This window comes from Triturus cristatus, chromosome 5_2 (assembly GCF_964204655.1).
Source record: "Triturus cristatus chromosome 5_2, aTriCri1.1, whole genome shotgun sequence".
Classification (NCBI taxonomy): domain Eukaryota; kingdom Metazoa; phylum Chordata; class Amphibia; order Caudata; family Salamandridae; genus Triturus; species Triturus cristatus.
In genome coordinates, this window is record NC_140588.1 from 974,521,946 (window position 1) to 974,538,833 (window position 16,888).

At 46.9% G+C, this 16,888-nt stretch overlaps 1 protein-coding gene across 1 annotated transcript in view; it reads left to right on the top strand.

Moving 5' to 3' along the window:
• Window positions 1–2,336: 2,336 nt before the first annotated feature.
• The window catches only part of LOC146829514 (UDP-N-acetylglucosamine transferase subunit ALG13-like), a 45,666-nt gene continuing 31,114 nt past the window's right edge, over window positions 2,337–16,888 (top strand). The window contains exon 1 of the mRNA XM_085608214.1: window positions 2,337–2,558. Within this exon, the coding sequence (XP_085464340.1) occupies window positions 2,475–2,558 (84 nt within the window). The 5' untranslated portion in view covers window positions 2,337–2,474. The remainder of the gene's footprint in view (window positions 2,559–16,888) is intronic.

Here is a 16,888-nt window from a genome sequence, read left to right on the forward strand (position 1 = left end):
CCACCTAAAGGCCGTCCTGGCCGCCCTCCAGCGGGCCGGGCTCACAATCAAGGCCAGCAAATGCCAAATCGGCCACGGATCCGTGACCTACCTGGGCCATCAAGTGGGGAGCGGGCAGGTGGCCCCCCTCCAAGCAAAGATAGATGCCATCCAGACCTGGGAACCCCCCACTACCCAGACCGCTGTCCGGGCCTTCCTGGGCCTCACCGGATACTACCGCCGGTTTATCCGGGACTATGGGAGCATTGTCGGCCCCCTCACAGAGTTAACGTCCAAAAAGCAGCCCAAGAAGGTACACTGGACACCCCGCTGCCAAACAGCCTTCGACACCCTCAAAACGGCCATGTGTACTGCTCCGGTGCTGCAGGCCCCGGACTACCAGAAGGAGTTCGTGGTACAGACGGACGCCTCCGAGTATGGGATCGGGGCCGTTCTCTCCCAAACTGACGAAAAGGGGCTCGACCGACCAGTGGCCTTCATCAGCCGGCGACTACTGCCCCGGGAGCAACGCTGGAGCACTATTGAGCGCGAGGCCTTCGCTGTGGTGTGGGCCCTCAAGAAGCTCCGGCCCTACCTCTTTGGCGCCCACTTCCGGGTCCAGACCGACCACCGGCCCTTGCAATGGTTAATGCGAATGCGGGGCGAGAACCCCAAACTGCTGCGATGGTCCATCTCGCTACAAGGGATGGACTTTGACGTCGAACACCGGCCCGGCAATGACCACGCCAACGCCGACGGCCTGTCCCGCTTCTTCCGCCTTGACGAGGAGAATCCCCAAGGAGATGGGTGACTCTCCATGCCTTCGGCTGGGGGGGGGACGCCTGTTGGACCCGGCCTCGTGGCGTGGTCCTTAACCCCCCTGGACTGTGGCCGTTCCCCGCCCCGGCCTTCACGGGCCACCCGTCTGAACTGCTCCAAGGCCCTTCACCTGGAACTGCATGTGGTCGCATGCTCCTCATGGCTCCGCCATCTTGTTGGCATCTACGTCACCCCGTACACCAGCCGGCGCGACCCCGCTCAACCCGGCCTCGACCCCAGCGAAGCCCCGACCTCGAGGCACCACGGACTGGCCAGGGGGTGCCGCAGGAACAATTCATCGCCCCCGGCAGAGGACGGTATCGTTGGGACCCCCAACTGTCCTCCCCTCTCGAGGTGTGATCGCCCTGCAAACTCCCATGGGCCTGGCGCCTCTCCTGCTGGGCGTCTGGCCACCTCCACCCGGCCACTCCGCCCCCTCGGGCGCAAGGGTCCGGACATCAAAGGGCTCCAGACCTATATCTGGGGCGACCCCACCACAGCTCGGCGGTTGTATCCCGGAGTCGAGAGCCCTGCTGATCGAATCGCGGCTGACCCTACGGAGAAGAACTCTTGTCGGAACCATCACGAGCCCTGCTGACTGCGTCGCGGCTCCCTCTTGTGAACCTTTCCTGAACCACCTGGAACATCGGAGCCCTGCAGACGCCGTCGCGGCCCCACCTCGCTGAGACCTTCCTCGGAGCCCTGCTGACGACGTCGCGGCTCGAGCTGAGCGGAAACCATCTTGAGAGCCCTGCTGATTGAATCGCGGCTCTCCACGAACTGTACGCCAGAGCCCTGCTGACGCCGTCGCGGCTCGACCCCTCCGAGATCGGAGGTCCTCCAGCTTGAGGATAAGAACTGGGCCCCAGGTACCCTCGTACCACATTCCTGCCAAAGACTGTCCCGCTACCCCTACCCTTCCAAAGAGACATTGAGACTTTTGGTGGATCCCTCGATCCCTTCGTGTAAATATTGAACTCGTAACCTTTTATTGATGATAAAGAATTGCTTGTCTTGAGACAACCTCCTTGAGTCCGGTGTGGTGGTGTTACTGTGCTAGTACGTGATAGGAGAGGGATCTCTCAGGAGACTTCTCGGCAGCGCTCGGCTACTTCGTGCAGTGCGAGGGCCCCCCTTGGTGGTCTCACCGACTCCTCGGGGTCCGCCTTCCAACAACTAGATTATCCTCTGCACATTCCACCAATCTGACCCCCCCAAATTACTCCTAAGCAGCTCCCCCTACATCCTGGACTACAAGTCTCCGAGTTCCAATCTCCTCTTGTAGCCCATCTCGAGCTACTCATTAAATCTCTTATACTCCACTTAACGGAAAGAGTAAGAATATTGTCTGAGAGGCTCGAGAGATTTGAGCAGGCCTCTCTGGACAACTTCTTTTCTCTTAAATCCCTAATTAAGTTACACTCAAAGATGGGCCATGACAATCATTCCCATGGGCACGACAAACTGCTAGTGTATGAGAATAGAAACATTTCAGACCAATCAGGAGCGAGGACAGGATCACCTGTCCAATGAAGAGCAGGCTGTCATTGCAGAACCAGGAAGTGCTGCACCGCTCTAACTGCATGTGCATTTAGAAGGGAAAGCCGTTTCTTTTAACGAGCGTGTTGTTAAAACGTTAATCGGGGTTGGACATAAAACGTCTCGATGTCCAGATCATGGAGAAGTCGGTGTTTGTGACCGTGGGGACAACCAGTTTTGATGAGCTGATTTCTTGCGTTTCGTCAGAGGAATGTAAACAGGTAGAGTTGCTGGCGAGAGAAGGTGAATTGTGTAGTAACAGCTTGTGGAGAAGCACATTTGAAATTCTGCATCAATATAATTCAGTATCTGCCCAGGGAGCCACTGAAAGGTCGAGGCAGGCTCCAGCCAGATGCCTAGCAGCTCGAGCCCAGAAGTGTCGAGATTTGACAGTAGGTATTATTGGCTACAACTGCCGAAAAAGCAGCCTGCTCGAATCCCGAGCTCTCCTCAGCGTCCTTTGTATCTCAGCAGATCTCTTAGTACAAAAAACCCCCCAGAAAACTCTGTTTACATAGTTTGTGTCTGTTGTGAAGCGCCGTTATGTCCTTTGTGTCCCAGCAGATCTCCTAGTACAAAAAAAAAAGAAAACTCTGTTTACATAGTTTGTGTATGTTGTGAAGCACCGTTATGTCCTTGGGCAAGATTTGTAAACCTGGCGGAAATAAAATGTGTGGGTTCTGCACGTCACATACATGCCAACATTTCAGAGCAAGAAAGTGTGAGCAGTTGAAAAAATAATCGGTGGAATGTGTTTCCCACATTGTCTTCTATTGAAGCAGAGGCAATTTCAGGCAGGAAAGAGCAAAAAAAAAAAATGCAATTTTTGGCGTGAAGATCGTGTCTCCTCCTTGAACTGGGTCTGTTGGCATGTATACTGTCACCCACACTGATCTAATTACCCAAGAATTAATGACAAAAGCATTAACCTTTGATGCCACCTTTTTTGTTTATGGTCAAATATAACATCACACCTTCAGATACGCAAGCTCTGGATGTGCGCTACACAAAGACATCTCTTGTGCTCGATCTTACAGGCTGTAATGCTGCTCCATCAGAGTAAGAATCTACGCACATGTAAAGTACACATCAAAACTGGCTTGCTTCTTACTTTACTAATATCATTGTTAGTAGAGTGGGGGCAGGGATGTTTCTCAGTTATTTTTAAAAACTCTCACGTTCAATAAATACTTCTCCTATAATCTTATGTACTAAGCAAAAACATTTCAGCGAGTTAAAGAAATACTTATTTGAATTTTGAAGACACCTTATCATAGTCTAACGAGAGAACGCTTATGAACCTTGGGCTGGCCACTGGTAACAGTGTTGACTGAAGCTGTCCTTACCTGTCCATACATGCCAACATTTCAGAGCAAGTCCCTTATTCAACTGACAATCGCAGAAATCTTGAAACATTGGGGTGTGAGGTAGAGCCTACACAGAATCTTCCTAAACCAACTAGCAAGGACCCCGCACAAGCCCAATCGAAGGACTATATCGCCTGCCCCGAGCAAAACCTACCCCATATTAACCTCCCACCGGAGTGCCTACCCTTTGTTGTTATCCTAACTGGGGTTCCACACCTTAAAGTTGGTAAGTTAGAATCCTATATCGAGCTAAAAAATAAAACAACACACTGGCTAAACATCAATAGGCCGCTCCCTAGACACCTGGATGGCCATGTCCTCCATGTCAGAAGGGTTTCTTGGGTGGGCAGTAGACCGAAGAAAATGTCTGGTGATTGCATTATCGTAAATTTCAGGGACCCTCGCGTTACTAGGCTAATCTGTAATCATCAACAATCAGATCCTAATATCAATGGCATAGGATGCTTAGATTTAAGCCAATTTTACTCAGACTCTGCGTACTTTCACCACTCACACTCCTTCTTTCACTTGCCTCATGATGGGTATTTTAAGGGAGTTTGGACCCCCAGTAAGAATGTCTATTCCTTATCTGCCTCCAATAGATACTGTGAACCTTACGGTCACTATGATTCTTATTGACATGGAACCTTTGAGAGGGACGGTGCCCATTTCTTAGCTGGAGACCAAACTAAGGAGGATGTAGAAGTACTTATTGATCTAGCTGGGGATCCCTCCCAAGCCAATCTGAGCCCCAATGCCCACCAGTATATATCACAGCTTACCCCAACTCCTCAGGACATTAACCATTTCCCATCGCCTTCCACATATAGCTCTTTTCAGGCTACTCCCAATTCCCCTATTCCCTCCATAATACGAGATGCAACCACTGATCCTCCTCCTCTAAGAGTTTTAAGTTGGAATATAGCTGGCCTTGCCAGCAAATTAGATCTCCCACATTGGAACTCCTTAATAGGGCCCTATAGCATCTGTATTTTTCAAGAGACCTGGACCATAGTGCCCGGTTTCACTACTTTTTTTGTACCGGCAATTCAACCCCCGACAGGAAGAGGACGCCCCTCGGGTGGCCTCCTAATTTGGGTCAGTACTTCCCTTGGGTACACCATTAGGCAGGTCCATACTGTTTCTCCTGATATTTTAAGGCTTACCCTTAAGGGAGCTCAGGGAAGGAAGTCTCTAGATATATTCAACGTCTATGCCAGGGGCCTTAGTGGAGGAGCCTTGTCACCTGCACTCATACTTCTCGAGGGCGAATTGCGAAAGTGCCATCACGCATCCTACGTCTTGGTAGCAGGAGACTTTAATTGCTCCTTTGAGCCCCTCGCCTCATTAGATCTTCCCGATTTACTCGAGGATGACGCCAAAAGTGGCATTCCGATACTATCATTGCCCCCTATTAGGAGATGGACAAAATCAGTCATATTCATGAATACTATGACTCTAGAGTTTGGACTAAGGGCGGTAAACGGCAGAACAGCTTCTGATTCCCAAGGCGCCCATACTTATAATAGGACAAACCACACTTCGAGGATCGATTACCTATTCCTCGATTTTAAGCTTTGGACGTATGTGGTGGATATGGAAATAATCCCCTCATACGATAGCGACCACAATCAGCTATCCCGAAGTATTAAACCATTATGGGAGGAAGTACACGGGTCTTTGCTTTCGTCAGCAGTCAGCTCTATGCAAACCCTTGAGGTGTGTCCTGCAAACTGCGAGAGGCGCCTCAAGTGGCGCAAGGTGATGCTGGACGACGGAAAAGTCGAATCGATCAGGGCAATACTGCATGCAGCACAAGTTGAGCTGGCCTCACTAAGCGACTATGAGACTGCTTGTGGTAAGGCTCCATTTGTCTTCCAAGACACCATTAACAAGTTGGGTAACTTATTTCGAGTACACAACAAAGGTGGGCCATCGAGAGGGGGGGCCAAGCGTAATTCTATGGATGGTTGGTATACGCAAAATTGCAGAAGGATGAAATCTGCCCTAATTGCTGCTCTTAAAAGTAGGATTATACCTAAGATCCAGATGGCCAGGAAGGAGTACAGGATCTCCATTTCTAATGCTAAAAAGCTTTGGGAGGAACAGCATTGGCAGGCATTAAGGGAGGCTTCCCTCAAACGCGACTCTGGCTCCTTCTGGGATATAATTAGATCTAAGTACAGACCAGCCCATGAGCTCCTGACATGCAATATCACTAGCGAGCTCTGGTTCGAGCATTTCTCCAAACTCTACTCTTCCCGGCCTATGGACGTGGGGAAGTTCTCTTCTGAAAGGGCATTTTCCTCCGTGGACGCATTGAGCACTGACCCCTTCACTGATGGGGAAGTGCTTCATGCTATTAAGTCCATTGTCCCCCAGAAGGCAGCTGGTCCGGATGGCATCCCTGGCGATGTCCTCAAATTAGATCCATCTAGATGGGGGAAGATCCTTTCTACCCTAATTAATGCCATTACCAATGGTGCTCCGGTCCCCGAATCTTGGAATGAGGCTGAGGTTGTTCCCATCTACAAAAAGGGGGCTAGAGACGATCCTGCTAACTACCGCCCAATCAGTCTGATTGACTCATCCCAGAAGGTGACCGGAAAAGTGATTTTGGAGAGGATTTTATCTTGGGTGAATGATAACAATATCCTCTCAGACTACCAAACAGGCTTTAGGGTCGGGACAGGCACCATAGAACAGGTCTTTAGACTGTTCCTCATTTATTGGAAGGTTGTCCTTCTTGGAAAGGGCAGCCTTTATCTTGCTTTTATAGACCTCAAAACAGCATTCGACCTTGTTCCCCGCGATACTCTGTGGCGCGTCCTGGCCAATATGAATATTCCCTCTTACTTGCTGGCCTTACTAATAAAACTTAATGAGGGAAATTATGCTCAAGTACGTTGGGACCCACAGGGCCAGAAAACAGAGAGAATCCCAGTGAACAGGGGCGTCCGCCAGAGATGTGTTCTTGCCCCTACCCTTTTTTCACTTTATGTGAATGGTGTAGTGGATCATCTGATGAAAGTTCCCTCTGATGCACCATCCCTGGCGGGTGAACGTATTCCAACTCTCCTGTTCGCTGACGATACTCTTTTGTTGTCCAAATCGCCCATGGGCTTACAAACTCTTCTTGATAGTTTCCAAACCTTCTGTAATGGTAGAGGCCTTATCATAAACGCCGCCAAAACAAAATACTTAATCCTGAATCCACCCAAAAAATTAGGGCGGCCCCCAGTTCTGAACGCAGCTCCCCTCGAAAGGGTAAAAGAATTTGACTATCTGGGTATTCGTGTCACAGACACTATGCGCTGGTCATCCCATTTACAAAAGATGCTCCTAACCCATAAGAGGATTATTGGCGCCCTTCTCAGGGAACATCGTTCTTCCACATCCAGGCCAATAGCCCCAGCTCTGGAGATATACAAAGCAAAAGGCGTGAGCTCAGCACTTTATGGTGCCGAATTATGGGGCCTAAATAATATTGACGAGCTTGTCAAGTCAGATTCTAGTTTTTACAAGGAATTGATGGCACTACCGCAGAGCACTCCTTTAGTGCCCCTATTAATGGATCTTGGGTGTCACACGTTAAAAGACTTGGCTAAAATACGCCCCTTGCTCCTTTGGGCCCGGCTTTGGCGAACTCCTGAGCTTGCCAAGTATGCGGAGGGACTATCCGAAATATTGTCTATACCTTCTTGGCACAAAATTAAATGGTTGAAAGACGTAAAAACCCTGCTCTTTGACCTTGGCCTTAAAGATGCTTGGGTAAATAGAACCTCACCCCCGAAAGCAGAGTTGAAGAAATTATATTGGAGTTGGGTTATCGCACAAAGGAACTCTAACGCACATGGTGGTAGAAGCACCATTGAGTTCCTAAGGCTCAAAGATGAAGTGCGCTACGAGCCTTACCTTGACATTATCCAGAAGCCATACGATCGAGCCCTTTATTTTAACTTTAGGGTTGGTACTCTTCCGGTGCGCGAGTTGACCGCGCGCTGGAACCCACCCTCTAAGACATTACCCTTTTGCCCTTTTTGTGAGACTAAAGTTGAGTCAATTGCACACGTTTTATTTGCATGCCCAGAATATAAAATCCCAAGATCCCATCGGCTCAAACCTCTATGTAGAGATCTGGGCACACGTGACCATCTCATAGCTTTGCGCATTCTCAAATCAGACACACGATCTCTGTACGTCTGTGCTCTATCGAAATTCCTGAGGTGGTCTTGGCTTATAAGAACCAAAGCCCTTGTAACCCCAAACTAAGTAGCCTGATTGTTTTTATTGTCTGTTTGCATTCTCCTTTTAAATTGTCTTACTTATAATGTTTATATGTACTTTTAACCTCTTGTTCATCTTGGGATTACGATGATATTATATTCCTATGGCTCGTTTCTTGGTTTCACATATTCGTTTATGTTATGTCTGTATGTGCTTTTAAGATATGCTTTTTATCGAAATAAAGCTTATTTCAATTTCATAGTCTAACTTGATTTTTGTTGCATGATTTCTATGACAAATATTTTCAAGTCTCAGCTCTTGGACGGGTTCTTAGAGCGAGCGCCGAGCCACTGAGTTCTCCTTATTAATTTATTGGCCTCAACCTGGATTGATAAAGAAAAAAGCACAATTGTCATTTTGTAGGTGTGTGCATGTGTGATGCACACGCTTACATATCACAAAAGGATGTGGCTGCAATGTCATAGTTTCTTTTTTTGTGTTCTCCTAAAGCCATGCTGTGCAGCATCTATAAAAGCCATTGGCAAAGACAATAGGCCCCAAAGGTGAGACATGTTGGTTTTACCAATGCATCTTTATTTTTGGTAAAGCATGAGAGTGCATGTGTTGTGTAGCACTTGCGTACTTTTCCCCATCACACACCCCTGCACCTGTCCCTTTGCTTTACCCACTCTGTATTGCTCTCTCCGTGTGTGCTCCCCTGCGCTCCGTGTTGCTCTCTGCCTTGTGTGCTTCCCCTGAAAACACCACCGCATTCCTTGTCACTCTCCATCTAGTTTCCCCACAAAAATCACCCCACGCTCCTTGATGCTTTTTCTCTCATATGCTTCCCCGCTTCGTGTTGCTCTGTCCCTTGTGTGCTTCCCCCTCCAAATAAAAAGACAATAGGTCCAAATATATTCGACCAAAAGACGAGAACTATTGCCTTTGCCAATGCTTTTTGCTTTTTAAAGCTTATTTCTGCCAAAAGGTTTCCTCCACGGCCATACAAGTAATTGGGAAAATTAAATCCCCCACCAATTTTTTTAAACCTCCCTCCTCAGTGCTTCCAAATATTGATATGTATATATAAAATCTGTTGAAATACTTTCCCCCAATGAAACCATTACCCACGCATCCGTCTTCCTCGTAACAGTGCTTTTCTTACCTTGGCTGACGTGAGAACCTTACCTTTAGACAAATAACTAACTATTTTAGATGAGAAGAAGGCTTTTTTCCTTTCCCATTCATTGGATTAGCCTTTCTTCCCCATGTATTCCATGGCCCCACCCCTCCATACAGAACGCAGCCCCAAGCTCCAAACACCACCTCTCTATAATTTGTGGATATTATGTAATTGAAGTTTTAACATAGTCGCTTTTAGTGACGCTTGGTATTTCTGTGCTTAGGTCCTGCCTCCTTGGTGGGCTGGGTAAATGGTTAGCCACCTTTCTCCCTTTTAGGCCTCCGCTTCATCTGCATTATACAACCATTTCTGTGGGGCAGCCATCCTGCCATTGCGTAAATGTTTGTTCCATTGCATTGGCAAAGGCAGTGTGTCTCACCTTTTGGACCTGATGACACGGCCACATCATTTTATATACAACAACAATAAGATGTTGTAGGGAATGCTAGAATTAATCTCAGCCAATGCCAATCACTCCTGGCTGCACTCCAGGCCCTTCCTGAACCAAAACACAAGCAACCCAAGACCGGTTTCACCCTGATTGAGGCTTTTCAGTTAGCTGTAGCTTGGTTCCACTGGTACAGTGAGCATTGATCCATCGCTTGGCATAGTCGTCACACTTAGGCCGCTAACTGCAACAACATTAAGGTGATGGATCTAATGCTAGAATTAATCTTAGCCACTGACAATCGCTGGGGGACCGCATTCCCGATCCATCGTTTTTTGTTCATCATGCAACCTCAGTTTGGACCCAGTCCTATGTAAATCAGTCTTTACCCTGTTCCAAACTGCCAGGCCAGATCCTCCCTTAACCAGAACACAAGCAACCTAAGACTATTTCACCCTGATTGGGGCTCATCAATCGGATGTAGAATTGTTCAATGGCACAGTGTGGGCTGGACCCTGTATCTTTTTAAGTGACTACATAAGTGCATGAACATCTACAGTTAGATGGCGAGATGGTTACTGTGTTCCTCTTGCCTGAGGATAGTCAGGTGACATCTGCCCCACTGGAGTTCCACACTTTGCATAGTGTCACTTTCGGGTGTACACTTCATCACTCTGTGGAGTGGAGTCTTTCTCTTCTCCTTTCACCTTCCTTAAGGTTCTGTCCGTAGGTTGATTTTTCGTCATTCTCATGATGCATACATTCATTAATTTGCTATTTAATGGAATTGTCGAGAAAGCACATTGCCAGTTGATGCGGTTTCTTTCAGTTGCTTAGGTTTAGTTTCATTGCATTCAAATGTATGCTGTTTAGTCTATAGTCTATGGTCTATTGGTTCCTCATAGACTTTGGAGCCTCGACTTTCCCTATATTCCCTGCAGTGTAGTTCCTGCTGTGGAGAGCCAGCTGTGCTCTTGTTAGGACCTGGTCCTGTGGGTTCTACTTGCCTGCGCTTTTTTTTCTGTGGTGGTTGGTTGTCGCTACAAGTTTCCCTTCAATTGAGGGCTTGTGGATGCATTATTCTATTTTCCCACGTAGTTACGTGTGTCATGTGTATAGCACAATCATCTGAGCTGTCGGTATTCATCCTTGGATGTGTTTCGACCGCTTTATTTGTGGTTTGATGGCTACGTCATTTACTTTCATCCTACAGTTGAGGGTTTGAGTGTGGTTATCATTATGGTTCTGTTGAAGCTGAACCCAGTACCCCAAACTTCAAAACAATCCGGAATTCACCTCGGGCGATCCACTCCGGGTCTGATCTTTTGCTAAAAGGCACACTTTCCACCATCCATTCAGCAGAGCAATAATCATGAGTTATTGGGACCACTCAATAACTGAGTTCTAGATCAGAGGAAAAGTTTACAGGTTTTATTACAAAATCTCAAAAATAATTGATTCAGAATAAATGCCATGAACCTCTCAAATGCAGAGTACAGAATAGTCAAAATCTGAAATTAGTCAAAGTCCCAAATAAGCAGCAAAATCATAGGAAGTCGGGCAGCAACCCAGCTGTAGGAAGTTCAGGAAATTCTCTTCTGTTAGAATCATAAGGAATCAGACATCATCTCTAGTAGAAAGGGAAAGTCTTCTGGCTCACCCCCAAAACAAGGGGTTCTTATACGAAATCCTTACATAGCAAATGAGAGAAAGCTGCAGGTTTCTGATGGCAGACCAAAGGGGAGAGTGGTGAACTCGAACGTATCCACCCTGCCATTGAAATTGGAGGAAGCGCCAGTGGCAAGGAAGATCGTGATCTTAAGTAAGAGTGATTGAGATCTATACGCTTCATCCAGTAGTTGGTGCCGAGGAGGTCCAGTAACTAATGGATTCCTTCCTATTGGAGGTGGCGGTAAAATGACCACTCTCTAAACTCCTTCCGGTTCATCATAGGGCTCTGTCCGCTATTCCTTTTGTCCACTACAAAGCGATTGCTTAAAAATCTACTTGGATGAGGGATGAATCGCACTATTGCCTCTTTGTGGAGCAGCTCTGGTGCTTCCACATCCACTAGCTCGGCGTGAGCAGGAGAAAAAACACAAAGGGATGGAGGACTGTTCCTGGACATGGAAGCCATAGAACTCTATGTGGAATCCCTGCACTGTTTGAAGGGTCCATGCATAGGAGGTAAGAGCCTCCCAAGTGTGGACAAAATTCTGAAGCTGTTGCACGAATTCCTCGGAGTAACAGAACTATGCTTGGGTTCATATAATGTTAGTAGGCAGGGTCTGAATCATCCTACCACCTGAGTATCCATGAGCCCGGGACGACTAGCTATAGTGTTTCACTTGCCCTCCTACTCGCTCACAGAGAAACAAGTGATTAGACACCCCAGAACACACCACTCCCGACCCTCTCAGGAATCGCGGTTGCAGGACACACCCTTTTGCTCTCACACTCGTACTAGTCCACAATTAGATCTGACAGAGACACGAGAAAATGTAAAATGTGTATTTTAACTATCGTGCTCTAGTATGCAGTATACACGCCACAATAAGTAAGACGATGCCTAACGCAAATATGGGCAGCATAGCAAATAGTACATAAATCATAAAAGGATCTGTCATTATATAAGACAGGTTAGCCTAACCCCCGCCTCTTCTACAGAAGCAAAGTGATTATATATCAGAAAAGCTCTCAGTGTTGGCAGCAGACCCCATACCTTAGCATGCACAGATGAACATTCTACATCTCAGGTGCTGTCACGATCTCTTCCCTGGAAAGATTCCTCTGCAAGTGTGTTGTTACCTATTCTGTGCATAGCTATATGACAAAGTACGTGTTCCCAAACAGCTGCATTTGTGTGTTTTGTCTAGGTGCTGAGGCCTGACTAGAACAAAATAGCAAGTGGTATTGTCATTTAACCTTATCTACGGTGTGCAGACTAAATCCCAGGAAAGGACAGAATGCAAAAACAATAGCAGGTTCTGTGTGAAAGTTCAGTGTGGCCCAAAGCAAAATTCGTTTGTATAGTAATGTGTGCAAAACAGAGGGCAGTCTGCAACGTGCTCATGGAAACATAGGGAAACCAGCATTGGCATAGCCAATAGGTCTCGCCTTTGGGACCTTATAAGTGTTTAGCCATGCAACAGTTGCACAACTAAACACTTATAAGGTCCCAAAAGCGAGACCTATTGGCTATGCCAATGCTTGTTTTAACTGCTGCAATCTATTGAAGCCTCACGGAGAACATCAAAGCTGCCGCGAAAGTGATCGGGATCGCGATCAAACATCAAAGCGGCCGCGAAAGTGAAAGTAATCGCGGTAAAGCGCGACGCCCGCGCACATGCACTGTAGCTCTAGGCTGGCCTGGTAGCACTTTTTGGAGCCCTCTCAATAAGTCTCGCCAGACCAGCGCATGCGCTGGGTCAGGCGAGACCTAAACAACAATGGGCCTGCATGGGACATATGACACCCTCCCCTGGGTCAAGATGGTAGTACCAAATGATGACAGAAATCAGGTGATAAGCAGAAGCAAAGTATTCAAAACAGTTTGTAGGTAGATTCTCCCATGGGGAAAACGACAGTGGGCCTGCACGGGACATATGAAAAAGTCTGACCCCCCAGACGTTGGTGAGGAAAAAGCTGAACACTCACCTTGATTGGCTCCATGATTGCCACCACCTCGGTGTCCTCCCTTCGCACCCCGGTGACAGGGTAGCCTCTGGTGGGTTAAAAGGTGGCAAACGTTGAGGCGTCCTGGTATCGTCCCTTCTTAGAACTGTATCCTCTGCAGGAGGCAGGTTGTTGTGTGCAACCGGCCACATTCCCCCTGCTTCAGCCAGCCCTGGTGAAAACATGGTGTAAATATGTGTTTTATGGAAGCCTGGGCCTTGTCCAGTGAATGAAAGGTTTGCACAAAATTACCTAGCTCCTGGACATACGGGTTGCCGAACAACCCCCCCCCTCCATTGGGCAATGGGGCCTGCCTCGGATGTGGCGAGGTCCCCCAGTTTCGGTCAATCTTGATGAGGAGAGAACTGCGCCGCTCTGTAGAGATGATAATGATGACCTCATCAATATACGTGTGCCTTATCACAATATGATCAGAAACGAGATTAATCAAAGGGTAGATTTAACCAGTTTCAAACTGATGTATTTACAGGCAGGCTAAGCTTGGGTAAAAAGTACTGTCCATCGATGTCTCTTGTTTGTAGAGATATATTGTTCCATTGTACTAAAAAAAGGTTTCTAGTAAGGGAAAAACGTGCACATTATATTACAGATTCAATGGGGTTGATGCTATCTATCTCAGTTTGTCTAAGAATGGCCTTCACCACCTCTAGTGTGCGCTCTTGCGAGATACTGATGTAGAGAGCTTCTATGTCCATAGTGATGAGGAGGGTGCTGGTCATATCAATATGCAGATCCCAGTAGAACACTGGCATTCTTGGTGTTCTTAAGATATGACTGTACTTTTTTTAGCTAAAGAACGGAGAACCCAATCACAAAATTGTGAGAGGGGCTCTAAAATTGACCCAATCCTGGACACTATTGTTCTAACCGGTGCAGAGAATTTATTCTTATGTATCTTTGGGAGGGTCTAGAATTGTGCAAAGAGAGGTTCCTTGGGTACAAGGAACTCAGCCTCTTGTTTTTAATCAACCCAGAGGATAATGCTTCCTCAGTAACGTTGGTAATTATATTCCTGAGACTCCTGGTCGGGTCATATTTAAGATTTCATTACTATTGTTGTCGAATAGAAGGCAAATACATTCAGCTTCATACGTCTCTCTATCCATGACAACAATGGCTCCTATCGTATCAGCTGATTTAATCACAATTGCCTGTTTGTCTTTTTCAAATCTCTAAGTGCATTCCTTTCTTACATTTTTTTGCAAGGTTGTCAAAGAAGTGTTTACCTCGAATGCCTATGGATTCTACTTCTTGAGTGACCATCTTTTCAAATGTGATTACCTCTACTGGTATAGATGAGAGGGGTTGTTGAAGTGTGGACTTAGATTTCAAGCCAGTATTCATTTTAGAGTCCGTTGTGATTGTCTCAGCATTATTTTGGAAAAATGGTTTCAAGCGAAGTTTTGTAAAAAAAAGAAAATGCGCCAATTCATGTCTGAGTTCAAACCAGTCAGGTTGAGGGGTGGGTACAAATCCTAGCCTTTTGTCTGTTACTTGTAGCTCAGTTTCAGCCAAGGTTAAAGATCTCAGGTTTACCACTAAGTTTTATTTTATTTATTTAAAAAGTTTTATATAGCGCTGGCTGGACCCAAGAGTATCAGAGCGCTGTACAAGGTTTGGTAATGCAGAATTGCAATATAACATTTGTATAGTGAGGTAATAAACAAGGCAATTTGAAAATATCAAACAGTATTCTTTTTAAATGAGGTAAATTACCTAGGAAAACATTAGTCAAACAACAGATCGTAGATTGTAGGACTGGCAGAAAGCAAAGTTAATAAGGAAGTGAAAAGGGGGGAGAGCGTGAAAGTGAAGAGCGACTTGGAGAGTGAAGGGTAAGAGGAAAGTAGGTGGAAGTAGGTGGGTGCTATCCGAAAAATAAACAAGCATTGGCATAGCCAATAGGTCTCGCATTTACGCGAGTTTGAGCTATTGACATTGCAAATAACAATGCCTTTTTTTTTTTCGTTTTTAAAACATAAATACATGTCATTGTCATTTTCAATGCCAATAGCTTAAACTCGCGTAAATGCGAGACCCATTGCATTGCAAATGCTTGTTAACCCCTTCGGTGCTCATGACGGAACGGTTCCGTCATGAGCCACGGTTGAGCTGTGCTCATGACGGAACCGTTCCGTCATGACCACGCCCGCGCAAGATTCCGTCAGCACAGCGGCGGAATTTGCGCAGCATGGAAGGGGTTAAGAAGAGGGGACCTGCAGAGAGGGCTTTCGCTTAGTGAATAACTTAGAGTGAATGAACTATTGACTAGGGTACATGGATGCTACCAAACGCTACCGCAGAGCAGAAATGTTTGGTAAATGCTCCAGTATACATGTAGAAGAAGGGAAGGGGTGTCGGAGCAACGGGGAGAGATGAGGTGACAGAAATGCAGAGAGAGCAGAGAAGTGACAGGAGAAAGAGAGACAGAGAGAGAGGCAGCGGAGGCTCTAAGAGAAATCACAAAAGAGAACTGAAAGGGGTGACAGTCACCCTTCTTGGGGTGAAAATTATTGTACAAGGTGGGAGAATAGAAACAATATAGAGTGGGGAGGTGTGATAAGAAGAAGAGGGAGAGGGAAGGAAGGCATAAGACGGAACATAAGAAGAAAGAAAAAGGGGATCGGAGAGAAGAGTGAACAAAGGGAGAAGAGCAAAGTAGTAAGTGGAAGAAAGAAGAAAAGCGAGGATAAGAGGGCGAATTGAAAAAGAGAACAAGCATTGGCCGCGCGGCAGTAAAAGTAACGCTGCGCGGCCGTAAAAGCGAAAGTCATCGTGATCACTCTAAGAAGCGAAAGTGATCGCGATGACGCGCTAAAGCAGCGGGGGGAGGGGCATGGTGCTGAAGGCTGGCGCAGGGAAGGCAGATGGCTGGGTGAGAAGGGAGGGGGGAATGCGGGGAGCAGCTGTGCGCGTGCACGCCATCGTGCACTGTAGCGTGTAGCCAGCACAAAAATGTGGGTAGCACTTTCAAAACCCACCTACTAAATGTCTCGCCAGACCAGCGCATGCGCTGGGTCAGGCGAGACCTAAAAAGGGGGGAGGTGGTCGCAAATGAAAGAATTGAAAGGAGGGGAGAAAGGGGGTGACACAATAACTAGAGCGGACCTATACAATCAGGGCAGGGGTAAGGAATACGTGTCCAGTTGTCTGCCTGCTGAGAGCTTTATAGCTCAGAAGTCACGTATACACCAATGTGAAAGAGAGAATTTGTGCAATCACTAGGACTGCCCACCTTGTCCTTTGAAGGCAATATCACTGTACTACGGAAAAAGTTGCTGAAGCCATATCTGACTTACCCACTTGCATATTACCTGGAGGAGGTGGCTTTCCTAGAGAATTTTGCAAGACAGACAAAACATTCATAACACCTCCACTGCACAACACATTCAAGGAGGTGTAGATCACAAGCTCCCTTGGCTCATTTTCTTACTGGGTTACCATTACTCTCATACATAGTAAAGAGAAAGATCCGCAACCAGGTGTAGCTACCACCTGAAATCTTTAGTCACCATAGGCGTCAAGATCTAGGGAAAGATCCTAGCGAGTGCATTACGTAACGTTCTACTATCTTTGGTGCCCTTAACACAGGTGGGATTTGTACCTGGTCGCTCATCAGGGACCCATCTCAGGAGTTTAGCATACCTCTTTTGGCAAACCAAACACTTCCCAACCTAAGAAAGAGACACC